The sequence below is a fragment of the Cetorhinus maximus genome, chromosome 14 (genome assembly GCF_964194155.1).
Source record: "Cetorhinus maximus chromosome 14, sCetMax3.hap1.1, whole genome shotgun sequence".
In the NCBI taxonomy this organism is placed as follows: Eukaryota; Metazoa; Chordata; class Chondrichthyes; order Lamniformes; family Cetorhinidae; genus Cetorhinus; species Cetorhinus maximus.
Window position 1 is genome coordinate 40,431,587 of NC_135892.1, and position 26,650 is coordinate 40,458,236.

At 42.5% G+C, this 26,650-nt stretch overlaps 1 protein-coding gene across 2 annotated transcripts; it reads right to left on the minus strand.

Annotated features, from left to right (window-relative positions):
• Positions 1–15,744: 15,744 nt before the first annotated feature.
• Positions 15,745–25,808, minus strand: tagapb (T cell activation RhoGTPase activating protein b). 2 transcript variants are annotated; one of them, XM_078556835.1, is made up of 11 exons: positions 25,586–25,808; positions 24,546–24,630; positions 23,557–23,634; positions 23,217–23,280; positions 22,224–22,376; positions 21,479–21,645; positions 20,902–21,063; positions 20,677–20,786; positions 19,691–19,880; positions 18,472–18,586; positions 15,745–17,817 (listed from the first exon to the last, which is right to left on the minus strand). In XM_078556835.1, the coding sequence occupies exons 2-11, from the start codon at positions 24,570–24,572 to the stop codon at positions 16,439–16,441; spliced, it is 2,445 nt and encodes an 814-aa protein (XP_078412961.1). In that variant the 5' UTR covers positions 24,573–24,630; positions 25,586–25,808; the 3' UTR covers positions 15,745–16,438. The 2 variants fall into 2 exon arrangements, with proteins under 2 accessions (XP_078412961.1, XP_078412962.1); XM_078556836.1 differs by lacking the exons at positions 23,217–23,280; positions 23,557–23,634; positions 24,546–24,630; positions 25,586–25,808 and having other exon boundaries at positions 20,902–21,061; positions 22,224–22,364.
• Between the last annotated feature and the right edge of the window lie 842 nt (positions 25,809–26,650).

Here is a 26,650-nt window from a genome sequence, read left to right on the forward strand (position 1 = left end):
CTTCATCACATTAGTTCCAATTTCCACCCCTCCCTCTCCTTCATATGGTCCATCTCCAACTCTTCTCTTCCCTTCCTCAACCTCTCTATCTTCATTTCAGGGAATAGGCTGTCAATTAATATCTACTATAACCCCGCTGACTCCCACAATCACCTTGACTACACTTCCTCCCACCCCACTTCCTAAAAGGACTCAATGCCATTCTCCCAGTTTGTCTATCTCCATTGCATCAGTTCTGACGATGCTACCTCCATACTAGTTCTTCCAATATGTCTATCTTTTTCCTCAACCAAGGATTCTCTTCACATTGGTTGACCAGGCTTTTGATTGTGTCTGTCCCAGTTCCTGAATTTCTGCTCACTCCTTTCAACTCCCTCCCAAAGGTCTCCTCTTGTGCTCATCTTCCATTTCACCAGTCTCCATATTTGTCATCTGCAGCATAATTCCACCAGCAACTTCCCCTATCTTCCCCTCCCCTTTCAGTATTCCAAAGGGACCACTCCCTCCACAACACCCAGGTACATTCTTCAGTCATTCACAATCACCCTTCCGCTTCCCTTCTCTCTGCAGCTTCCCGTATAAGCGCCAAAGATGGCAATGCCTCCCATTTACCTCCTCCCTTTCCACCATACATGGCCTAAAACATCCCTTCTAGGTGAAAAAGTGATTTTCCTGTATTACTTTCAATTTAGTATATTGTACTTGCTGCTCATGATGTGATCTTAGTTGGATTGCGGGGATCAAATTCAGATTGGCTGATCACTCTGTGGAACACCTCGGTTCAGTCCAAAAGCAGGCCCCTGAGCTTCTGGTTGCTTGCCAGTTTAATTCTCCTGCCACCCCTCCTCTGACCTCTTTTTCCCATTTGTCAGACAGCAGTTATTGGTAAGATTCTGCTGTTATTTACAGCTCCTCTAGACCCATCTTTTGTTCCTCTTCGTGTCCCATTTGTTACAATCCCCATAGAGACCAGTGACTTTTGAAAAAGAAATTTGAACTTCCAGTGAATGGCTGAAAGAATCACATGTCAAGATTTCAAGTTTTAAGACTTTTACTGTGTAACACACAAACTAAAAGCAACACTGACTAAACACTATTTTAGTAGGTAACTTATACTTTAAACTACAGAAACAATCCTCCATTTGACATTTAAAACAATAGAAAATCTCCCTCCATTGTTATATTTTACTCTGTCCCTTAAGTCATCGAAAAAAGAAGCAGGAGTAGGTCATTCGGCCCTTCTAGCCTGCTCCACCATTCAATGTGATCGTGGCTGATCTTCTATCTCAATGCCATACTCCCACTCTCTCCCCATACCCCTTGATGCCTTTAGAGTCTAGAAATCTATCCATCTCCCCCTTAAATATATTCAGTGACTTGGCCTCAACAGCCTTCCGTGGTCGAGAATCCCATAGGTTCATCACTCTCTGAGTGAAGAAATTTCCCCTCAACTCAGTCCTAAATGGTCTTCCCTGAATCCTGAGATTGTGATCCCTTGTCCTATACCCCCCAGCCAGAGGAAACATCATCCCTGCATCCAGCCTGTCCAGCCCTGTCAGAATTCTATACGTTTCAATGAGATCCCCTCTCATTCTTCTAAACTCCAGTGATTTCAGGCCTAGTCAACCCAATCTCTCCTCATACGACAATCCTGCCATCCCAGGAATCAGTCTGGTAAACCTTTGCTGTACTCCCTCTATGGCAAGTATATCTTTTCTTAGGTAAGGAGACCAAAACTGCACACAATACTCCAGATGTGATCTCAAGAAGGTCCTGTACAGCTGCAGTAAGATATCCTTGCTCCTGTACTCAAATCCTCTTGCAATGAAGGCCAACATATATTTGCTTTCCTAACTGCTTGCTACACCTGCACGCTTGATTTCAGTGACTAGTGTACAAGGATACCCAGGTCCCTTTATACATTAACATTTCTGAATCTATCACCATTTAAATAATACTCTGCTATTCTGTTTTTCCTACTGAAATGGAAAACTTCACACTTATCCATGTTATACTGCATCTGCCATGTATTTGCCCACTCACTCAACTTGTCTAAATTGCCTTGAAGCCTCTTAACATCTTCCTCACCACTCACGTTCCCACCTAGTTTTGTGTCATCTGCAAATTTAGAAATATTACATTTGGTTCCCTCATCCAAATCATTGATATATATTGTGAATAGCTGGGGCCCAAGCACTGATCCCTGCGGTACCTCACTAGTCCCAAGAGATTCTTACCTCCTCAGAGCTTGTTTCCTTTCTTTACCTTTTCCAGCTAGATTACTTCTAATCTCTGAACTGGCTTTCATGGCATGGGTTATCCTGGCGATCCCTCCCTCTAGCCAGAGCTAGGCAGACTGAAGCTGTGTGTGAAGTTCTGTAATATTTTTAGGAAAACTGTTAATCCAATCCTACAATGGCTTCATATGGACTCTTCCCTTCTCAAAGTCCATCTCCATGACAATGTGAATCACATAGGCCTTGTATCCAGGTAGAAATGCTAATTAGCTATCTTTTAGACTTCCAACTCCATTCTGTCTTGAAATTAAATAGGAGTTTAAAGTATAACCATTTAAAAAACCTGACACTCCTGAAATCTTCCTGGGAATTTGGACTAACGGTTTATCTATCATTAACACAGCTGCTTTTGCCATTGTCTACAGGCGTGAATACCTTGCACTTTCTTCCCAGTAAACTAACCTGCTCCCCCACCCCTTGTTGTCAGTACAATTCAAAACAGGTCACATGACTCCCTTTATTCCTCTATTTTACAAACACAGTCCCAAAACATAACATCTTGTAAAATCTCATATTTGTAACACATTACCACCCCTTATGCCTCAAACCGTTGTAACTATTGTACATTACCACAAGAAGGAAAGGGAGGGTAACCATAGTGAGAGCTCCTTAGATGAAGAAGGATTTAAAGAAAATGAAAGAGTGTAACGGATGTCAGCTTGATAATACAAGGTGGAATTTGGGTGATTATAAAGAATACAGGGAAGTGAAAAAGAAAAAGGGACTGGAAAAGTTCTTCTACAGGCATATAAACAGCAAAAAGCCTGTTGGTGGAGTAGTGGGACCGATTAGGGATCAAAGGGAAATCTATTGATGAGACAGGAAGAATGACTGAGGTACTAAATAAATACTTTGCATCTGTGTTTCCTGATTAATAAGACTTTGCTGAAGGCATGGCTAACACGAAGGTTGCCAGGATACTGGATCAAATAAAAATAGATAAAGGGAAGATGCTGGAAAAGCTGACAATAATTTAAAGTTGGTAAGTCAGCCTTTATGGATGGAATTCATTGTATGTTGTTGAGGGAAAAAAAAGGCCATCTTAAATAGGATGAATGATGTCTGAGCCTTAGACTTTCAACACCCCACTGATATGCAGCAAAGCCTTCTCCAGCAGAGTGGTAGTAGGGAACTGCAATTGCGTTATGAGATGCATGATGGTGAAAGAGGGCATGGAAGTGGGAACTCTGCTCAAAGCGCTTCCACTTCTCATCTGCTATGCCTCACTTCAGTCAGTGCATCACATGTTGCCTCATGTTCTGATGGACAAGTGCACTGCACAGGGGCAGGTGGAGGGGATTGCTGGGTGGGCCCTGATGGGCTCCAAAGCCCAAAGATATTGTCCAACTCAACAGCCAGAGCAGGGGTGTGAGCAGGTTGCCACAACTTCTGCTGAAGCCACAGTGGTTGCACCACAAGTTCCACCTATTGTTTAAGCAATAGGAAAAGGGCAGGAAAGATTTGTAGTTGCACAATGGAAAGTACATGGGTATGTTATACATTTTGTGCTGTAAAATATTGATTCTCCATTGCATATAAATATTATTTTGCACCACTCTCCTGTGTTGCCAGCTCTTGGGCCAGAATCTTCTGCCCTCCCCCACAGTGTGTTTGGTGGTGAGGGGGCATTTAATCAGACAGGTGGGGACCTTCCCACCTCCACCCCGATTAAGTCCATGGTGGGAAGGCCTGTGGATAGTCTTCCGGCCCTGCTGCCAATTGTAGCCTTTAAGTGACCAATTAATGCCCACTTAAGGGCTTCATCACACCACCACTGGTATGAACCCAGCAGGTGGGCTCACAATGCAGGGGGGACAACACGCAACATAAAACAATTTCCAATATCTATCTTATACACTAACATTCAGGGTAAGTATGAACTTCATGTGGTCAGGCACACCACATTACACAATAAATGATAGATGCAACCAAAACAGATTCTGTGGATTTCTCAACAACCTAACCAGATGATAGAAACTAGGAGCAGGTGTAGGCCAGTCGGCCCTTCAAGCCTGCTCCATCATTCAATGTGATCATGGCTGACCCTCTATCTCAATGCCATATTCCCGCTTTCTCTCCATACCCCTTGATGTCCCTAATAGCCAAAAATGATCAATTTCTTTCTTGAATATACTCAGTGACCCGGCCTCCACAGCCTTCTGTAGTAGAGAATTCCACAGGTTGACCATCCTTTGAGTGAAGAAATTTTTCCTCATCTCAGTCCTAAATGGCCTGCCCTGTATCCTGAGACCGTGGCCCCTGGTTCTAGACTCCCCAACCAGGGGAACATCATCCCTGCATCCAGTCTGTCTAGCCCTGTTAGAATTTTTTACATTTCAGTCAGATCCCCTCTCATTCTTCTAAACTCGAGTGAATACCGGCCCAGTCAAACCAATCCCTCCTCATACGACAGTCCTGCCATCCCCAGTTTTAGCTTAGTGAACCTCTGCTGGACTCCCTCTATGTCAAGTGTATCCTTTCTTAGGTACGGAGACCAAAACCGCACGCAATACTCCAGGTGTGGTCTTACCAAGGCCTTGTATAACTGCAGTAAGACATCCCTACTTCTGAACTCAAATCCTCTTGCAATGAAGGCCAACATACCATTTGCCTTCCTAATTGCTTGCCTGCACCTGCCTGTTTTTCACACTGAAGTGTATAACTTCACATTTATCCATGTTACATTGCATCTGCCATGTGTTTGCCCACACACACAACTTGTCTAAATCGCCCTGAAGCCTCCTTGCATCCTCCTCACAACTCACAACCCTGCCCAGTTTTATGTCAGTAAACTTGGAAATATTGCATTTGGTTTCCTCATCCAAGTCATTTATATATATCGTGAATAGCTGGGGCCCAAGCACTGACTCCTGCCACCATTAGTCACCGCCTGCTATCCGGAAAAAGACTCATTTATTCCCACTCTCTGTTTCTGCTCTGTCACACTGTGAGTCAACTAATCTCACTGAATATCTGTCTCTCTCAAGAGGGTTTCCAATCTTTACCTTCGAAGCTCTCGTCTTGGAATTCTCTCCAAAATTTGCTGCAACTTAGATGGCTTCGATGACGGGCCCAACTTGCAGGGTTTCAATCTTGCCTTCTGAGATTCAGTTCCCCTGGATTCCCAAGTACACTAAAACATCAACTCACAAGCACAATTTCAGCTCTTCGACCACGACATGCAGAACACTACTACTCCAAAGGGGTACCATTGCCCCAACGACTGCAGCATGAAATTGCCAACCTTCGGCTACCTTCTTGGAACTCCAGGGCTTCTCCTGAGACCTTTTCAATTGTCAGACATGGGCGCATCAACAATGGCCCATCTCCAGAGTTTCAGTCGCACCTTCCGAGATTCCATTACCTTGGATTCCTGAGTATATACCCAAGCAACAAATTGCAAGCACAACTTCAGCTCTTTGGCTGTGCCGAGTAGATCGCTGCTGCTCCAAAAGGGTACCTCCGCCCCAAAAACCCTCTTACTTAAAATCTGCTCCCTGGAGCCCTTTGTCTAATTTGGAACCTGTTTCTCTGCTCTTCTCTTATAACTGAACTCAACTGGGACCCGTTCCTGTCCCCCGTTCTTTGTCTCCTTACCTGGGACTTCATTTTGGTACCTCTCCCTGGCTCCCCTTCATTGCCCCCTGTGTAAGACACTTCTTGGGACCTCATCCTGTCCCCTGCCTGGGATACTTGCTTACCATGGCGCCCCACACCCAGTCACTTTTCCTGGGTTTACGCGCCCTTCTCCTGCACATGCGCACTGGGCCGGTCCTTGACCTAAAGAATGTAAAAGGTGCAGGACTGTGCATGTGCAGGCCACTCACAGCATGTGCACACACAGGAAGTCCAAAGACAGTCGGGACTTGGAGTTTGGGTTACTTAACAGGTGTAATTGGGTTTTTAACAACATACTAAATTATAACTACCACTAATTTTATATCTGTTTAATGTCATTTTTCATTCTGAAAAGGATTGCAAGTTTCTTAATATAATATTCCTTTAAGTTTGTTTTTGATATTTCAGCTTCCGTTATGTATGTCCCAATCATTTATTTTGTTTTCTGTAATGTTTTGTAAGAAAATGTGAGGAATAATCAATGTATGTTTGTTTCTGGTTTGTTTTTTATGAGAATAGTGCTTGTTTGTTTACCCTATTGACGACATCAGTGTTGCTGGATGCCTGAGGTCCCCTTGACATTGCAGCAGGTTCAAATTAATGTCAGGAGGGGTAAAATCCATGCACAAAGATTTATATCTTTGTGGACAGTCTTCTTCGAGATCGGTGGTGAAGGCCGTCACTTTGTTGTTGAATATAACCTTTGTCTTTATGTAGCACCTTTCATATCCTCAGGGTTCCCCAAAGTGCTTTAATGTCAATGAAGTACTTTTGAAGTGTGGTCACTTGTAATATAGGTAATGAAATTTAACAACTTAAACACAGAGACTTAAGCACAAAAATCTAAGCTAACCAGTGCAGCACTGAGCGAGTGTTACATTGTCAAGGGTGCTTTTCTCTTGGATAAAACATTAAAAAGAGTTTGCTTTTTTCTGCTGAGGCAAATGAATGTAAGTAATGTTGTAATAGGCCTTTAAGGGATAGCAGCATGCCATCACTAAGGGAAGCGTGTCATGTGATCCAGCCTCAATTTCACTTTGCCCTGGAGCAGCACACCTACATTAGTGTATTAACACAGAACTTTCAATGTTATAAGAACCTAAGGTAGAAATTCTCTTCATTGACTAATAAAAAGGTCATCTTACGGTTTCTCAGAGGAATGACTAATTTATAGTGTTAAAATGATTTGAAAAGATTAATAAATCTTTCATAGAAAACACATGCCAGTTAGTAACCAGGTAAAGATATTTCCAGTTGAGCCCTGTTGGCTTGTTTACCCTTTGAAGGCTGAAAAAACATTATTGCATTCTGAAAAATAGGTTGTTTTAAAACTAATTTTGTTTTTTTTATCACAAATTGTTCTTTATAAAAGCATGGAAAGATACTGTGAGAAGTAAATGTAGACCTACTGAACAGGCTTATTTATAGTACATCTGCTATTTAGATAAAAATCAATGATCCACAGATGCAACTAGATGTAGATTCCCCACACCCCCACCCCGCCTCACCCCACCCCACCCCTACACCCAATAAACAACACACAGGGCGGAATGTTCCGAGCCCGCTGGCGGCAAGTGAGACAGGTGGCGTGCACGGAAAAAAGGTCGATCTGCTTCATGATGGCATGAAGGCAGGTCGCGATCGTCTGCTCAGCACGCCAATGGTGGGCCACGTTTGGCGTCATCGGTTGGCGGGAAGCTAATTGTAATATATCAGCATATAATTAAAGGCCAGACTTTTGGAACCCTGCCGTATCGCCCAACCACATCGGTGGGAAAGCACGCTGTCGTGTTTCACAACAGCACGCAGATGATGTGCACTTGGCAGCCTTCACTTTGGGGGAACTGAGGTGAGTGAGCAGCAGCGTTCTCCACAGCTCACCTGTTGTTTACAGGCCCCAGGGGGCAGGGGCAAGTGCTGGCCAGCCTCGGAGGCGACTGCTGAGGGTGGGGCTGTCTGGGGGCAGGTGCTGGCCAGCCTCGGAGCTGATTGCTGAGGCGGGGTGGTGTCCGGGAGCAAGTATTGGCCAGCCTCGGAGGCAACTGCCAAGGGCGGTGGGTGGCCGGTGGGGGGGGGGGGGGGGGGCGTGTCAAATAGAGTGGCCACGCATTAGGGATACCTGTACAAACTGACTATGCCTCGAAGACAGATCAGGCGCAGCCACAGTGATATGATTGGGATCAGGCTCCTAGCCTGCCCGCCCATGCAAGCAACGTGGAGGCACCAAAGGGCCACCAAGCGCTCCATACATTACCCCCCCCCCCCCCACCCCAACACCCGGCACAGACTTCGAGTCCGCCACCACTTTATTGGACCATGGAGCAGTTGGACTGCACACGTTGTACGATCTGGCCAAGAGCAGCTCGCTTGTGCTCCATGATCAGAGATGCAGCCGTGAAAATTTAGACACATCTGATGCTGTGTCCGCCTTCAGCATCTCAGCCCTTCAGGAGCTGGTGCACAGTATCTCTGGTCACAGATGCTGGTGTGATAGAGGCCATCCCCATCTTAAAGGTGCTGAGAGCACACAGAGAGAATGAGAGAACTCTGTGGTGCCTGTCCATTACATTCTGGCAGCAATGACCAGCACCACTGAGGTGCAGGCGTCAGAAATGTTTCCAGGAAGTGTGGGGCTGGACCATCACTGTGGTCTGAAGGCTGCACAGAGCACGTGGAGGAAACCCTGGACCTGCTTTTTATCTTGTGCAGAAAGGTTTCACATCTGAGTGAAAAGAACACTGCTCATCAGAACAAGGAGCCATAGGCAGGGTGACATTCTTAGGAGTTTATTGACAATAGTGAGCAGTATGTACAAGTGACCAACACCCGTGGCCAGGCTGTGCAACTACTTTTACCTAACTTTCCTAACCCTGCTGCTACGTCTTGGCACTCCCCGGACATCCACAGCAGAGGTGGAGGCAGCCTGCTGACTGCGACGCCCTGTCTGTGGTGACTTTGCCAGGCGTCCTCTGGAGGGCCGAGACTTGGAGGGCCCCGGCCTGCTTTCAGGGTCCTGCTGTGTGGCAGTGGCACCCTCCTCGGCCTGCGAAGCTGGATCTACAGAGGTCACAGGAAGAGGGGATTTGGATGATCACTCCCAGAGTCACCTGGGTGAATGGCCCCGAAGCGTGCACCTGCTGACCCTCCTCCCTATGAGTGTCCAAGGGCCCCTGGCTGACTCTGTGAGCGGAAGGGGTAGCTGGAGTGAGATCAAGCTGCCCAGCACCCCTCTCATGTACACACTGTAGGAGTCCAACCATGGCATCAGCATTGGAGTTAAGCCCACGCAGCAGGAGTGATGACCTGGACCAAGGTCTTCATGGTGGCCGTCATCCTGCCAGTGTTGACCGCGGTGCGTTGCAATGCTGGCGTTATCACCTCAGCCTAAAGACGGACAGACTCCTACACCGTGCCTCGCACTCTGAGTGCAGCGGACATCCCTTCCTGATGTTCCCGAGCTTGCCTTTGCAGCTCCAGCAACTGTGACATGACCTAGCCCAGAAGCTCATCATCTGATTCGGACTCAGAATGTTCTGGGCTCCAGCAATCCTCCGATTGCCGGGGACCTGGGAAGTCCCTGCCTCTGCCTGCTGTGGATCAGAAAGTGTGATATGCTCACCGGATTGTGCTCCCGAGGCTACTCTAAAACTAGATCCCACTGAGGTGTGTGTCTCTGCGCTGGTGGAGGGTGTGGGTGAGCGCTGTGACGGGACTTCAGGGAGGGTGCCTTCAGATTCCTCTTCAGAGGTTTCTTCGGAGCTTGATTGGAGGCCCTGGGTCATGGACTCTGTTGGCTGTTTGGCAGATGTGCCTGCGAAAGCAAGGGGAGAATATTAGTGCGTGGTCTGTGAAAGAGAACACATCATTCACGGCATGGTTGTCTGATGGATGTTGCACTGCTGGATCCTCACTTGGTAGAGCAGCGCCGACCTCACCATCAGCACAGGACTGGCTGGATGGCTCTGTTTTCGAATTCTGTCAGAATTTTGATTTTCAGCATCCCTCCACCTGTCTGTGACCTTTCCCTCCTGTTGTGAGCCAGTTTGTCCTGCATGGATAGAGATGGGGAGAGTGTATCAGGACTCCTGCTGGGCCAGATGATAAGTGTGCCTGGCCTGTGTGGGTGGTGAGTGGTCCCATGTTGGGATGAGGACAATGACGGTGTGTGTGAAGGAGTGAATGGTAATGTCCCTTGCACTGGCAGTGAGTGAGGGCCTTGTGGATGTGTGATTGGTTTGTGAATGTGTGAGTTGGGAGTGACGAAAAGAATGACTTACCCTGACGGAACGGAGGAAATCATTCATCCTTTTGCGGCACTGGTTGGCTGTCCTCCTCTGCAGGATGTTCGTGCTGACCACCTCTGCCACTGTCTCCCAAGCTGGGTTGGTGACATTGCTACCCATCCTGCGGCCAGAGCCGGGATACAGCAATTCTCGTCGGGCCTCTACGGCATCCTGCAGGGGCTGCAGTCTTTTTGCCTTTGCTGGCCATGTCTCCCAGACAGCGATGGCGAGCTGGTGGCTGATGTGCTTTGCTGGCGGCTGCCTTTTGAAGATGGCAGCCAACATAATGCAACAGCGGGGTGATGGCAAGCGGGCGTTCTGGGAAAATTCTGCCCACAATGTTTTCTTCATAATTGTTTCATGATGCACAACAAAAGTAGAAATGCTGCCTTGTCAATTGTAGTTCACACATAAAACTATTACTATTGTGGTGACCTCCATCTCAATTGATGTCTTCTGGGGGCAATGAGAAGTTGGCGAGATGGTGGTGCTGTCATAATATGACTAGCCTAATGATCCAGAAACTCTGGGAACGTGTGTTCTTAGTCCCACCACAGCATCTAGCGGAATGTAAAAAGAAATGTCTGGCTCTGTAAGGAAAGGGTGTTGGACCTCTATTTAATGAATAATTAGGCACTCAAAGGTTGTGAGTTTGAATCCTACCCATGTCAGATTTTTGTCCAGTTCTGGGAGCCACACTTTAAAGATGTGAAGGCTTAGAGAGGGTGCAGAAAAAATCATGAGAATGGTTCTAGAGATGAGGAACTTCAATTATACAGATAAATTGGAGAAGTTGGGACCGTTTTCCTTGGAGAAGAGAAGGTTGAGAGGATGTTTGATGGATGTATTCAAAATCATAACAGGTCTGGACAGAGTAGCTAGGGAAAACCTGTTCCCATTGGTGGAAGGGTCAAGGACAAGAGGACACAAATTTAAGGTAATTGACAAAAGCAGCAATGGTGACATGAAAAAAAACTTTTTCACACCAAGTAGTTAGGATCTGACATGCACTGCTTCTGAGAGTGTGGTGGATCGTCAAAGAATCAAAGCATCCAAGAGGGAGTTGGATTGTAATTCAAAAGGACAAATGTGCAGGGCTACGGGTAGAATGCGGGGAAGTGGCATTAGGTAACTTGCTCCTACAGAGAGCAGGCATAGACAAAATGGGCTGAATGGCCTCCTTGTGCACTAACAATTCTATAATTCTGTGATTCTGAATTCCCAGTCTCTGATCTGCTCTTGTAACCACGTTGTTTACATGGCTGGTCCAGTTCAGTTTTGAGTCAATGGTAACTCCCATTGATACTGGAGGATTCAGCAATGCTAATGTCATTGAATGTCAAGGGGAAACAGTTGTATTCTCTCATGTTGGAGACAGTCATTGTCTGGCACTTTTTTTTATTCATTCATGGGATGTGGGCGTCGCTGGCTAGTTCAGCATTTATTGCCCCTCCCTAATTGCCCTTGAGAAGGTGGTGGTGAACTGCCTTCTTGAACCGCTGTAGTCCATGTGGTGTAGGCACACCCACAGTGCTGTTAGGGAGGGAGTTCCAGGATTTTGACCCAGTGACATTGAAGTAATGGCGATATATTTCCAAGTCAGGATGGTGTGTGGCTCGGAGGGGAACTTCCAGGTGGTGGTGCTCCAGTGCATCTGCTGCCCTTATCCTTCTTGTGTGGCGTTAATATTACCTTGAACTTATCAGTTCAAGCTTGAATGTTGTCCAGGTCTTGCTGCTTTTGGACACAGACTGCTTCAGTATCTGAGGAGTGACAAATGGTGATGAACATTGTGCAATCATCAGCGAACATCCCCACTTCTGACCTTATGATGGAAGGAAGGTCATTGATGAAGCAGCTGAAGATGTTTGGGCCGAGGACACTACGCTGAGAAACTCCTGCAGTGATGTCCTGGAATTGAGATATCCCAGGTGGTGGCCCACCTTAATTAACCTGAATTTGCCCTAGTGATTACTAATTTGGTCCTGAATTACCATTTCTAGAAGCTTTCCCACCAAGGTTAAACTGACTAGCCTGCAGTTGCTGGGATTACCCTTACACCCTTTTTTGAACAAGGGTGCAACATTTGCAATCCTCCAGTCCTCTGGCACCACTCAAGTCTAATAATGGAAAATTATGGCCAGCGTCTGCACAATTTCCACTCTCAAATGCCAAAATGCAAAAACATAAGTCTCCTGAAGAACTGTAGTCCATCATGCAGGTAGTGCTTCTGACAAGCTGAACCCCTCAGCTGACCAGCTACAGATCTCTCATCAGCAGGCTGCTGCTAGTGAAGGTCATATTGATCCACGTCTGAGATTCAATCTAAGTTAGGCAAAAGTGGCATCCATCCTTATGTGTTTCAGAAAACCTCTCAGCACAACTCTCAACAAAAGTACTCAATCCACTAGTAGGTAAGAAAGCAGCTGTGAGCACTGAGTATTTATTTCAATCAATTTATTTCAATAAAGTTTGAATCTGCCCACTCAGTTGTTTGTGTTTTCACATTGCTATCATGGCGATTTTCAGGAAGCCTAAGAAGCCCATGGATGCTCCATTAAATAAAAAAATTATGTTGAAATATTCCTCCAATTGAGCAAGTAGCAGATTCTAAAAAAGCAACTGACTCTCTCAATGGGTTTGTGTGCAAGCAGGCTAACTCACTTGAGTTACACATGGAAGCCGATTTAGCACTGGCTTCCCCATAAGACTGAATTTGTTATTGTTTTCACCATCCCCATCACCCCACTAACCTGCACCCAAAGCCATATGCTCGGAAGTTAAAATTCCTCCCATTGTGTCTATGTATAGCAGCATTCCTAGTCTACAGCGATGTATCACGGTGCTATGTAATAACATCAGTTTATCGGATTTCAAGTATCTGAATCTCAGGTGATTTTTTTTTTCTATTCATTTATAGGATGTGGGCATCGCTGGCTAGGCCAGCGTTTATTGCCCATCCCTAATTGCCCTTGATAAGGTGGTGGTGAGCTGCCTTCTTGAACTGCTGCAGTCCATGTGATGTAGGTAAACTCACAGTGCTGTTAGGGAGGGAGCTCCAGGATTTTGCCAGCGACAGCGAAAGAATGGCGATATATTTCCAAGTCAGGGTGGTGAGTAGTTTGGAAGGGAGCTCTCAGGAGGTGGTGTTCCCATGTGTCTGCTGCCCTAGTCCTTCTAGATGGTAGTGGTCATGGGTTTGGAGTGTGCTGTCTTAAGGAGGCTTGGTGAATTCCTGCAGTGCATCTTGTAGATGGTACACACTTCTGCCTCTGTGCGTCGGTGGTGGCAAGTGGAGACTATTCCATCACATTCCTGACTTGTGCCCTGTAGATGGTGGACCGGCTTTGGAGAGTCAGGAGGTGAGTTACTCGCTGCAGGATTCCTAGCCTCTCACCTGCTCTTGTAGCTACAGTATTTATGTGGCTAAATGCCATTGAAAGATAAGATGGTTAGATTCTCTTTTATTGGAGATGGTGATTGCCTAGCACTTGTGTGGTGCGAATGTTACTTGCCACTTGTCAGCCCAAGCCTGAATATTGTCTGGGTCTTGCTACATTTGGATAGGGACTGGTTCAGTATCTGAGGAGTCGTAAATGGTGCTGAACATTGTGCAATCATCAGCAAACAATCCCAATTCTGACCTTATGATGGAAGGAAGGTCATTGATGAAGTAGCTGAAGATGGTTGGGCCTAGGACACCACACTGAGGAACTCCTGCAGTGATCACAGAATCTTTACAGTGCAGAAGGAAGCTATTCACCCATCGAGTCTGCATTGGCTCTCTGAAAGAGCATTCCACCTAGTCCCACTCCCCTGCCTTATTCCTATAACCTTGCACATTATTTCTTTTCGGGTAGCAATCTAATTCCTTTTTGAATACCTCGATCGAACCTGCCTCCACCACCCCCTCCGGAAGTTCGTTTCAGACTACAACCACCCTTCGGGTGAAAAAAATTGTCCTCACATCACACTTCCTCCTTTTGCCAATTATTTTGAATCTGTGCCCTCTAGTTCTTGATGCTCTCTTGAGTGGGAACAGTTTCTCACTATTTACCCTGTCCATACCCCTCAGGATCTTGAATATCCCTATCAAGCCTCCTCTCAGCCTTTTTTTCTCCAAGGAAAAGAGTCCAAACCTCTCCAATCTATCCTCATAGCTACAGTTCTTCATCCTGGGAATCATTCTTGTGAATCTACTCTATACTATCTCCAATGTCTTCACATCCTTTTTCAAGTATGGCACCCAGTACTGGACGCAGTAGTCCAGATGAGGCCTAACTATTGTCTTATACAAGTTCAACATGACCCCTTTATTCTTGTCCTCAATACCCCTATTAATAAAGCCTAAGATGCTATATGCTTTATTAATTGCTCTCTCAACATGCTCTACCATCTTCAATGACCTATGTATGTACACACCAAGGTCCCTCTGTTCCTGCAACTCCTTTAGAGTCTCCCCCTTTATTTTATGCCGTCTCACCATATTCTTCCTGCCAAAATGGATCCCCTCACGCTTCTCTGCATTGAACTTCATCTGCTTCCTCTGTGCCCAATCCACAAATGTGTCTATGCCTTTTTGAAGTTCAAGACTATCCTCATCATAGTTGACAACATTTCCAATCTTCATATCATCTGCAAACCTACACACCACAGCCTAGGTCATTAATATAGATCAGGAAGAGCAAGTGTTCTAACACTGAACCCTGAGGAACTCTGCTACAAATCTTCCTCCAATTTGAAAAACAACCATTTATCACTACTCTCTGTTTCCTGTCACTCTGCCAGTTTCTTATCCAAGTGCCTACTTTCCCTTTTATTCCATGACCTAGAATTTTGCTCACAAGCCTGTTATGTGGCCTTTTGAAAATCGAAATACGCTACATCAACACCGTTTCTCTTATCAACCTTCTGTGTTACCTCCTCAAAAACTCCAGCAAGTTAGTTAAATGTGATCTCCCCTTAATGAATCCATGCTGACTTTTCTTAATTATCCTGCACTTGTCTAAGTGACTATTGATTTTATCCCGGACTATAGTTTCCAGAAGTTTCCCTGCCACTGAGGTCAAACTGACTGGTTTGTAGTTGCCGGCTATATCCTTGCACCCCTTTTTGAACAAGGGTGTAACATTCGCAATTCTCAAGTCCTCTGGCACTTCCCCTGTGTCTAAGGAAGACTGGAAGATTATCACTGGTGCCTCTGAAATTTCCACTCTCACTTCCTCATGTCCTAGAACTGTATATTTGACCTCCAACAACCGCAACCATCTTCCTTTGTGCTACGTGTGACTCCAGCCAGCAGAGAGTTTTCCCCCTGATTCCCATTGACTCCAGTTTTTCTAGGGCTCCTTGATGTCACACTCGGTCAAATGCTGCCTTGATGTCAAGAGCAGTCACTCTCTCTCGCCTCTGAAGTTCAGCGCTTTTGATGGTTACAGAATTCTTGTAAGACTAGAACAGCAAACTGCCAAAGGCTTAGAGTACCCTTGCAGGGTAAACCATTTAAAATCAAATACAATAAAATATAATATAAATAGAACAGTATCTAATGGAAACATACTGTTTTATTGTAGTGAAAAGAGTTTGAAGAGATCGAAATTTTTTGCAAAGTACAGTACACACATGAAGACTTCTGATAATTTTCATGTACAATATTTACATGGAACATCATTTGATTATATAAATATGTACAATTTTCAGTGATATCACTTCAAATATGACTCACATTAACAACTTAGAATCCTTTCTACTGTATCATACAGATTTTCCTCTCAATATTGTATATTGATTTGAAGTGGGAGCGGGGTGCAATTTTACACCAATTTATTGTATGGGAAACTAGTTGGATCAGGTTGTATGCTGATTTTAAAATCCGCCCAATATTATTCATTAGCTTCAACAGACAGTAAAATTGGGCAGAGTGTACAACCAACATTTTAACCAATCCTGTCAGCTTTCCAACTGGCAGAATAGTTTAAAAAAACCCATTTGGTTGGGGTGTAAAATCAGCATTTCACGTGACCTTGTTAGTTTCCTAGGTTAAATTAGGTTAAAATTGCCCCCAGGGAATTTCAAAGACTCTAAACTATACATGCATTGCCATTTTATTCCGTAAGACTAAACTAATTGAAAATCACAACATAAGAACATTGCAACATCACAAACAGCTTTTTAGATTGTATAGTGCATTGACTGAACATGAGCATGGAAAGAATATTAGGACATAGTTCTTTGCCCATATTACACATAAGATTCTTTAACATGCTGAATCTGTTCATAGCTCTCAAAGCTTTGTCTGAAGCATCTGCCCCTACTTGCAGATTCAGACATAGCTCTCTCCCTGTACTGTTGTGTTTTTTTAAATCCTATGGGGTGCAAATCATTTTCAAAATTGTTGTGCAACTCTTCAAGCTGATTGGCAAGTTGAGACTGTTTATCACATAAGCCAAAATTGTTTGTGAAATTATCTTGGCATGAAGGATAGAGCAGTTCCTCTGTTAAAGAACAAGGCCTATTTTTCTGCCCAGCAACAACATGACAATGGTATTTCTTGGCTTCTTCCAGCTGAGACAATCTCCTCATGTTTTTCACTGTCATTCCTTTCATTGTAGCAACAGGTGGATTATTTTCTTCAACAGCTTTACCATAAGAAGGTGGACTACAACGTCTTTTGCTATCGATTCGTTGAAAGACTTCATCAACAGAAATTAAGCGAGGTCTGTACCTGACAGTGTCATTTACATTGGCTTGGTCCTCAGGGACTGTCTCACAAATTGGGGGGGTTTCTTTCAAAATGTTTTCCAAGCAGGATTCCTTGTTTGAGTTAAATGTCCTTGTAGGGCCCCAGCTTTGAGTCTTCTTTAGCGGTGCCTTAGCCTTTTCTTTCATGGGTTTCACATTGTTGTCAGGAACTTGAATAGAATTTGTTTGAAGTTTTGCCGGATAGTCTGAAAAGGAGGAATTCTCTTGACTGGAACAACTCGGAGAAACAAGTGGAGAGCTGATAAAAACAGAGTTCTCTGACAGGTTTGAATATGAACTAGCCAAGGAAGAAATTGAAGAGGCCTTGGAGGAGGAGGCCGTGGAAAGCTCAGAATGTGAGCTGGCATTAAGGTTGGCTGGCTTTCTGCTGCTAAAGCTTTTAAAGCTGCTGCTAAATCTTGTAAAGCCTTCCTCAGATATCTGTTTTTTCATTAGCTGACGATTAAAATCCAGGCCATCAGATGAGATTGAGCAATCATCGTGGCTTCTTGCTAATAATTCCTGCTGGTTGATGTTTTTAGGACTGGAGGTGATACCTAATATTGGTTCTGAGCAGCGTCTGTTTATCCTCACAGTATAACGTTCAATCAGGGATGCTGGCAGGCATGTTGTCTCAGGACTCAAGGATGCTCTGTTGGCAGCATCCATTGATTCAGTGCTGCAAGAAGCTGTAGTGCAGTCTCCAGCTTCAATGTCCATTTGACCATTCTGCTTTCTATCCACTCTCAGCCTTTCATTGCTCCTCAATAGTTGATAGCAGCTGGAGTTTGCTCGTCGCCTTTTCTCATTCCATACATCTTTCCAATCATCCTGATCAGTACTGTCATAAGCAGAATCATTTTGCTGAGAAGAAATGTCTGTAAGCGAAATGACAAACATTTCAGTTATATTCTATGGCCTACTCTGGTTGCCCACTACCATTTTTGCTTTCAAGACTGTCAATATTGGCCAGTCACTGGAACTTTGAACCAAAAGGCCACATGTGAAGCCTTTGAAATCTTATCTGCAAGGTTTCTGAATAGCAATCTATTTGAACCTCTTGTCACATGGGGAGTAGCAATTCTTCAGTAATGCAATAAAGTTAATTTGCTAAATAAACATATTGTTTAAACTTGTTTTAACTGGCAGCACTCTTGCCTCTGAGTCAGATGGTCATGGGATCAAGTCTTTCCGCAGGACTTGAGCACAGATGTCATCTTTGAGATGAGATGTTAAACCAGTCTGCTTCCCTGGGTGGATGTAAATGGTCCCTTGGTATTTTTTCATATAAAAAAAGAAGCATTCCCCCAGAGTCCTGACCAAGTTTATCCATCAGGAAACAAGATATCAACATCTTGTTTGCTGTTTATGGGAGCTTGCTGCTTACAAGCTGGCTGCTATGTTTTCCTACAATATAATAATGACTATACTTGAAATGTAATTCATTGATTGTGAAATGTTTTGCATGTCTTACACTATATAAATCAAACTCTTCTTAATATGATGTGTAAGTCAATGCATGTTCTACTCACCTGAGTTATCATTGTATTCTAGTAGTACTTGCGTTGGTTCGCCCAGGAGTGTGGTTATATCATCACCAAATATTAGACAACAGTTCTCAATTAGAAACTGCATCAGATCCACAACCTATAATAAAAATAGATTTGCTCAGACTTGACAATCATACCAGAATCATCATTTTGAACAAATGTGAAAAGTTGTCCAGCAAATATTTTTAGGACATTTTAGGAGATAATTTTAAGCAAACATTAGAATACAAAAGGTGACAGCAGATGCAACCACTAAGTAAAAATAAAGCACTTGCAAAACCATTCCCTTAAAAATCTGCGGATGCCAAAAAGTCTGTTTTTTTAGTTCCTCATTGCTCCTTGATATTTAATAGCAACAATATGTCAGCCTAAAAATACGCTGTTAGTACTGTAACAAATTAAAACGCGCTTCCTTAAATTACTAGCTTAATTAGCTTCCCCATCACCCTGTGCATAATTTCCATCCCTATTTGCTATATGCGTTCATAGTTGGTATAAGGAAGTCAATGCCCAAATCACCCAGATGTGAATGACTTAATCAGCAATTAATAGTTTGCTTGGCTTGCCCCACTTCAAGCTTGGTTACTTTTCAGATTAAACCTATTTTAATGCTATTTTAAAAAAGAGCTTTACACACTTTGTATAGGCTTTATTGTCTTTGTCTTTTATTGTTTGAATTCCTACTCTTCATAAATCAAGAATGAATCATGTATAAAAGGTCACAATGTCCCATGTTAACAACTGATATGTATGGCATCAAATGAACACAATGAAAAAGCAATAATAATCTTCTGCATCTATATTGGGCTTTTGACATAGAAATATTCCAAGTTGCTTTATGGAGAGAAAGGAAAATAATAAATATAAGAGTTTAAGGGTTGGACAAGAAGTGTTCAGAGAGGTGTCCAGAAGTTGTGATTTTGTTATGAGAAGTGTAACCACACAGACTAATGTTAACATTCAACTAATTTGGGGAATTCTAAATCTGTTGCGCATCTTTGTTTAGAGGGGAAAAAAGGAACCTCAAGGGATTCATATTAAAATGTCTGCTCGAATGGCTATCAAAGGTTTTTCATACCTAATTTCTGTGATCTCAAAATTCTTAACTCCTCACTGTATCATTGAATTAAACAAAACTTAGTCTTTGTTTTGCATATCTAGGAAACAAAACTCCCAGGTCATAAGCACACAGTATATTTACCCTTGCAAGGACTTCTTTCTGTAATTCAGCTGTCACAGGTTTGTTGGGCCAGAGCATATTTGGACCAATGCAGACAGCAAGATTGTAGGCATCCATCTTATTCACTTCAGAATATTTATTGATGTAGTACAGCACACAAAACAAATAGCGAAGCAAGATGCAGTTGTGGCTCGGAAGTTTTGTCAGAAGCCTAAGGGAAAATATAAAAAGTTCCCGTGAGGTTAGTTGCAGGTTGAAACTTTGCTTACTCAATTAAATACTTCCCCAACAAAGCAGCACTTCTCTAAACTTCCATTGAGAAATCCCCTGCTATGGGTTTCATTGCCTTATGACCAGCTTGAACAGAGTCAACGCCACAATTTTCAAAGTTTGGCAGAATATCTCATATCACATGAGTCTAGCCTGCAAAATTAACAGATGGACTTATTTGGAGACTGAATTAACAGTCTGACACCCAGAACAGTTCTCTTTATTGATTACTTGTGATTGTTTGGAAAAAAAAACAGTGCAGTAATTAAAGATATAGTTGAGAAAACGCGGTGCTCATACACTCCGTTATATCTAATTATTTATTTTGCTGAAATGTTTAAAACAATCATATTTCCTTGGTGGTGCTCAGTGTAAATTAGACGATATGCTGGTTTATAACAAGTAGCTGTGCAGCATATTCTATATCATCAAAGCCACTAATTTCCACAACAATTTTTTTAGATGAATTTATAACCAATAAAATAGCCGAGCCTGACTTACAGTTATTTTAGCCAATCAACAAAATGTAATGGCAGAAGTATAACAGAAGTATCACTGTTACCCTAAGTCCATGCTACACACAATGTTTTGAATATATTCTTGATCTTGACTTGAAAGCAATTTGGTATCATAACCCAGCAGGGATATTTCAGAACATAAATAGTGCTCAAATAAACAACAGCATCTGAGCAAATCAGAGGCCCTTGGCTGATTTCTCGTTAAAGGGTGATACCTACTGTTTGACCTCCGCAGTTGTTTCATTAATGTTCTCCTTTTCCATGGCTGCCATCCAGCTGTCATACAGCTCTGTCATCAATAAACTCTCTGGAATACGACGTAGGAAATCCTGCAACCACATATTTCAAATTAGACATGGGATCTGCTAGCATTGAAAAATAACTGAAATTGAAGTATTGCATTGGTGCTGCCCAGTCCAGTGCCTCCTTAAAGCACTGATCTACCTTGAAAACTGCAGCCAACTGGATGACAGGCTCCTCCTCCAAAGTGACTTCTCTTGTTGCATTTAGTTTTCTAATTAATTCCTTGCAAGCCTTGGCATTGGCAGACTTCCGAAATATTCCAACAAACGAAGGTCCTTTCTTGAACAGGACAGTCAGGATACTCTAAAGTGAAATAAAACATAATTGCAGAATTCTTAATTATTTTGAGAAATAGTCTACTCCAAAAACAGCTTTCCATTTGCAATTCCTCACTCTCATCTGTATCTGTAAATTCCTGATTAAATCTAAAATATGCAGAAAAATAGTGATATCTTTTCAAACACTTTCATTAATTTCCCTAGTAGAAATCAAAAGTTTACACCAGAAGGAAAGACACTTGAGCTTCTACAGACCATTAACATAAAGTATTATCTTGGTGTGGCTATCAAACCAGGTCAGATATACAGACAACAACTTAGAATAATGAGGTTAGAATATGTATTAGCTTAATCAGTTTAATTTAGTTTCACTGTTTTCACTGTGTGGTAAGCTCCAACTGTTTCCATTAGACCAAAAAGAACTGTAAGTGTTGACTTACAAGGATTGGCTCAGCAAGTATGTCATCTTGATCGCAGATGTCTTTAAGGTGCCGATCGAAAATACTTCCATTGTGTGAAGAGACTGATTCGCTCTGTGTTGAGATTTTGCGAAAAGACCAAGGCATTTTCATTTTGTTTTTCTTCTTCAAACCAGCATCTACTTCATCTGGAGAAGGAGAAAGAAAAAAGCTATTGTTCATACTTAACCATGTATGAACTCTACACAAAGCACAATTTTATCCATCGAAGCATTGGGTTCAAATGTACCTAAGTACTTGTATGCTGATAAAAGCATATGTATTCAGGGGCCAAAATAACAACAGGGAAATTTGGTAGGGATCCCAACAAGGTGGGTTTATGCCTCTCAGTTACTGAGCAACTGTACAAAGCAATGTCAGCACCTGCAACCCTCTTATATACTGTTCGCAAAAAAGACAGTGTGAAATAAAAGCAAAATACTGCGGATGCTGGAAATCTGAAATAAAAGCAAAAACGCTAGACTGGAAATTCTCAGTAGGTCAGATGGCATCTGTGGAGGGATAAACAGAGTTAATGTTTCAGGTTGATGAAACATTTGAAGGGTAGTTTGAGATTGGTCTGAAATACACTTGCAAATTAAAGGCTGCATAATTCATTCTGAACTGCATTAAAAGCATTTCTCAAACTTGCAACACATTTTTGGAATGGCGGGAGGTCTCCCTCTATTCTCAGCAAAGTTTCAAGAAGCATTTTGCACCAACTTACCTGGGGAGCGTTTAGGTTGGAATTGGCACCGGGGTTTCTCTGATGACTTTGAAGGCTTTCTCCCTAAGTCGATTGTCAACACATCACACTTCGCCTGTTGTTTGGCTGATTTGTGGAGCTGGTTCAGTTCATTGGTAAAGGGGCGCTCATCACCTACAAGAGCACACAGTGAGGTTAGAATACTTGCCACAGCTTAAAAGTACAGTTTCCCTTTTTATATTTCCTCTATTCTCTGCATTTTGAAATAATCAGAGGTGAGATCTACATAGCAGTTTAACACTTTCCAGTCTGAACACTGGAACATTTCCCAACATTGCAATCTGGTGACTTCTGATTCATTTGTAACTCAGAATGTCTTTAAACCAGCAGTTGAGCATTGATCCTAATAAAAAGATTCAAAATGGAAAAATAATCTTCATTTTTAAGTTCAGTTTGGATTTCCTTCCATTTGAAAAATAAAGCAAGAAGCTGACTTTACACAATTGATTTTCCCTCTAAAGGGAATAGCTCAGCTACAGCCTTAGCATCTATACATGGGAAAATAACATGGGGAATGTAACATGGGGAAAGTACATACTTTCATAATAACAAAAAAAGTTGTATGTTTCCAAGATTCTCTTTTCATAATCAAAATTCTATTGACAGACACATGCACCACACAAATAACAGAAATACATTGTTATGGACTGTCAATCACTATGGTATAAATTGACCAGTCCTTTATAAGCTCCCATCAAATTGTCTACGAGTCTTTAAAATAAATTCTATTTTAAGCAAATTAACTTGAAAACCTATGTCCTCCAATCTCTTAATATTAGATTCACAAGTGCTTATGTTTTCCATTATGACTGTACATACTGTAAAGAGGAGGTTGATGAGGCATGGTGCTTTATAAATAGTTTCGTTTTTGTTTGCACCAGCTCAAAAGCAGCAGGCAAAACCACAGGCTGATACATCTGGCGGGAGAATGTGCTAGTTTGTTTTCAAACTCACCAATCAAGGAAGTTGACAAGTCTTCACCATATGACAATACCAATTGGTAGTTCTGGGCATCTCCCTGAGGGTAAAAACAGACTGTATTGTGATACTGGTTTAACACTGTCACCCCCAGCAGTACAACTGAGACAGTTTAGCGCCACCCCACCACCTTCCACTCTTTTGTGTCAAGTCTTTCTTGTTCCCAATCTTCAATTGTAAGAAACAATAATAATATCAAAATTACTTCACCTGTTTTCACCATACAAAAAATATATGAAATTATGATTAATCCACACTTCCAGTATTCAGGCTGCAACAAGAATCTAAATGGTATTTAATTGCACTGATTACTCACCATCTCTGCTGATTCTTGTAGCTCTCTCTTCACTGCCTCACCGGCTGGTTCCATATTACTTATACTTAGTGTTTTAGACTGTCAAAAATAAATAACAAACAAATTCATCTCGATTAAATGTGAACAGAAATATTTCTAGCAGACAGTAGCATCTTCCTCTATATTCTTTCATTCCTGTCCTCCATCTATCTCGTCACAGTATTTCTCGCTGTGCCTGATTGTACAATGTGCCCCTCTTAACTGACAGTTCGTGTGCTAATCATATAAATGGCATAAAAGTATCAAATCTAATCTTGATTATGATTAGTTCTCACACATGCATATATACACACGACTAGACCCCCATACACACTATTACACACCCTCCATACCTGGACACCATTACACCTCAACATACATGCACACCACTACACATGCACACACATACTTACACACCCACAATTACAAACACACCTACAACCTCCAAAACACAAACTTACATACGTACCTCTACTACTAAATTCCCATCCGTCAACTCAGCAGAGACTATGGAACTGAAGACACTCTCACCAATTACATTTACAACAACACCACACACACTACAATTTTATACAGCTCACTTAGTATTTAAGTGCTACTTTTTGTAAAGGCACTTTCTCTCATTTTCCTTTTATTTCAAAGAAAGCAGTGGATACCCAATCATCTGATGAGAAGAAGAAAATTAACTAGTATTTTAAAATTTAAAGGACAAACTTTTGAACATCTTCCAAATGAGCCGTATATTCTGTTTCTTCCTTTTATCTGGTGATTCAGTATGTCCCTTCAGTTACTTTAAGAGCATACACACTTACTATTAATAACATCCTCCAGGCTGTTTGTTGACTGATATTCTTTACCATAGTCATCAATAGAATTCAAGACACTCATAGCATGGTAATTCAGTAAACAAAGTTAGAAGTGAATCTGATTCGACTCAGCAGCCTGATTATATACAAAACCCTGTAACTTACCAAAGTGGAGTTACTTAAAACCTTCATTGGTACTGTCAGTGATGTAAAGTTAGTCTCTTCTTTCTCTTTTGCTTCTTGTATTTATCTAAAGACAAGGAATCAAAATCTGTTAGTGAATAATATACCTAGGTCAGTACATCAAACTGCTTTCAATCTGAATGATGACACGTTGCAATTTGTTATATTCTTTCATGGGATATGAACATCACTGGCAAGGCCAGCATTCATTGCCCATTCTTAATTGCCCTCGAGAGAGCGGTGGTGAGCTGTAGGAACACTCACAGTGCTGTTAGGAAGGGAGATCCAGGATTTTGACCCAGTGAAAGCGAAGGAACGGCAATATAGTTCCAAGATAGGATGGTGTGGGACTTGGAGGGGAATTAAAATAAAGTTTATATTGAGGCACGTTGTACTGGACATTAAGCTATCAAGATTCATACTGCTACTCTCTTCAAAATTATAAACATCAGAGGACAAGTCAGTTCAAAAATAATCTAGCTTCTGGTAGATATTTCTTAAATATTTCAACATGGATCACATCATTTCCAGAGAAACATCAACATATTGCAATTATAGAGCTCCTTTAACACAGTAAATTATTCAAGGTGTGACACAGGAGCATTATCAAACAAAATATGACACTGAGCCACATAAGGAGATACTAGGACAGATGGCTAAAAGCTTGGTCAAAGTGGAAGGTTTGAAGAAGCACTTGAAAGAAGAAAAGAGGAGAGGTCAAGAGGTTGAGAGATTTAGGGAGGGAACTCCAGTGTTAGATCCTAACAGTTGAAAGCATGGCCACCAATTGTGGAAGGATTAAAATAGGGAACTTGTAAGAGGCCAGAACTGGAGTAGTACAGAGGTCTCAGTGCTACAGAGGGCTGTATGAGGTTACAGGGCTACTACCTACCCTGAAAGCAGGCAAACCTGCCGGAGACAACCACGTGTGTACCACGTACTCTGGTTTAAATTTTACCAGCTTGCTGAGTTATTATGATCATGTAAATAGAAGACTAAGTTAATATAAATATAATGCTTACCAATAAAGATTATTGTGCCAGCCGTCGTTCCTTTACTTCATGCGAACTGCATTTAAAATAAGTGCCATCACATAAAGTTACAAATCCATTGCGCGCACAGGGAGAATCTAAACAGTACAACTGTACTGTATGGTCTATATAAAGGAGCTGTGGGCAGGTGGAAATACTCATAGCGTAGACAGGAAACGACATCACGGCTTTTTGCTGTTCAGTTTCAAAGCTGAAAAAAGAGCTTCCTCCTTCCATTTAAGGCAAGCACCCTGTGACGACTGGAAAAAGTGAGTTAGAATGGTACTCTTTCATTCATTTAAGAATAACACCAGTTGTTAACAAACAAAGGTAAAAACACTTAGATTAGCTGCAGAGACAGAGGAACTACAGCAGACAGCTTCTAGCATCTCCACCGATGCTGCCAGACCTGCTGAGTTTTTCCAGGTAATTCTGTTTTTGTTTTGGATTTCCAGCATCCGCAGTAGCTTTTTGTTTTTATTTTTGCTTCTAGCATCTGATGCTCATGAGACTAGGAGTGATTGAGAATGTCCTTTGGAGGTGCTCCCTCTCCACTGCTGTAATTTCACAGGAAGTTTGGTGGGAACCCCATTTAATAAGTGGGAGGAGTTCTTAGGACATTCCTTGTCCTTGTTATACAGCATGAATTTATAAATTTTGCTGAATAGCATGGCCTTAAATTTTATAAAAATACCACTGCACAGTATATAGGAAAGTGACATCAAATTAATAGTGTCCACAATATTTCATTATATCCAACATTACATGACATGCTAGAACCATAGAACACTACAGCACAGAAAACAGGCCATTCAGCCCTTCTAGTCTGTGCCGAAATATTATTCCGCTAGTCCCATTGACCTGCACCTAGTCCATAACCCTCCAGACCTCTCCCATCCATGTATCTATCCAATTTATTCTTAAAACTTAAGAGTGAGCCCGCATTTACCACGTCAGATGGTAGCTCGTTCCACACTCTCACCACTCTCTGAGTGAAGAAGTTCCCCCTAATGTTCCCCCTAAACCTTTCCCCTTTCACCCTAAAGCCAGGTCCTT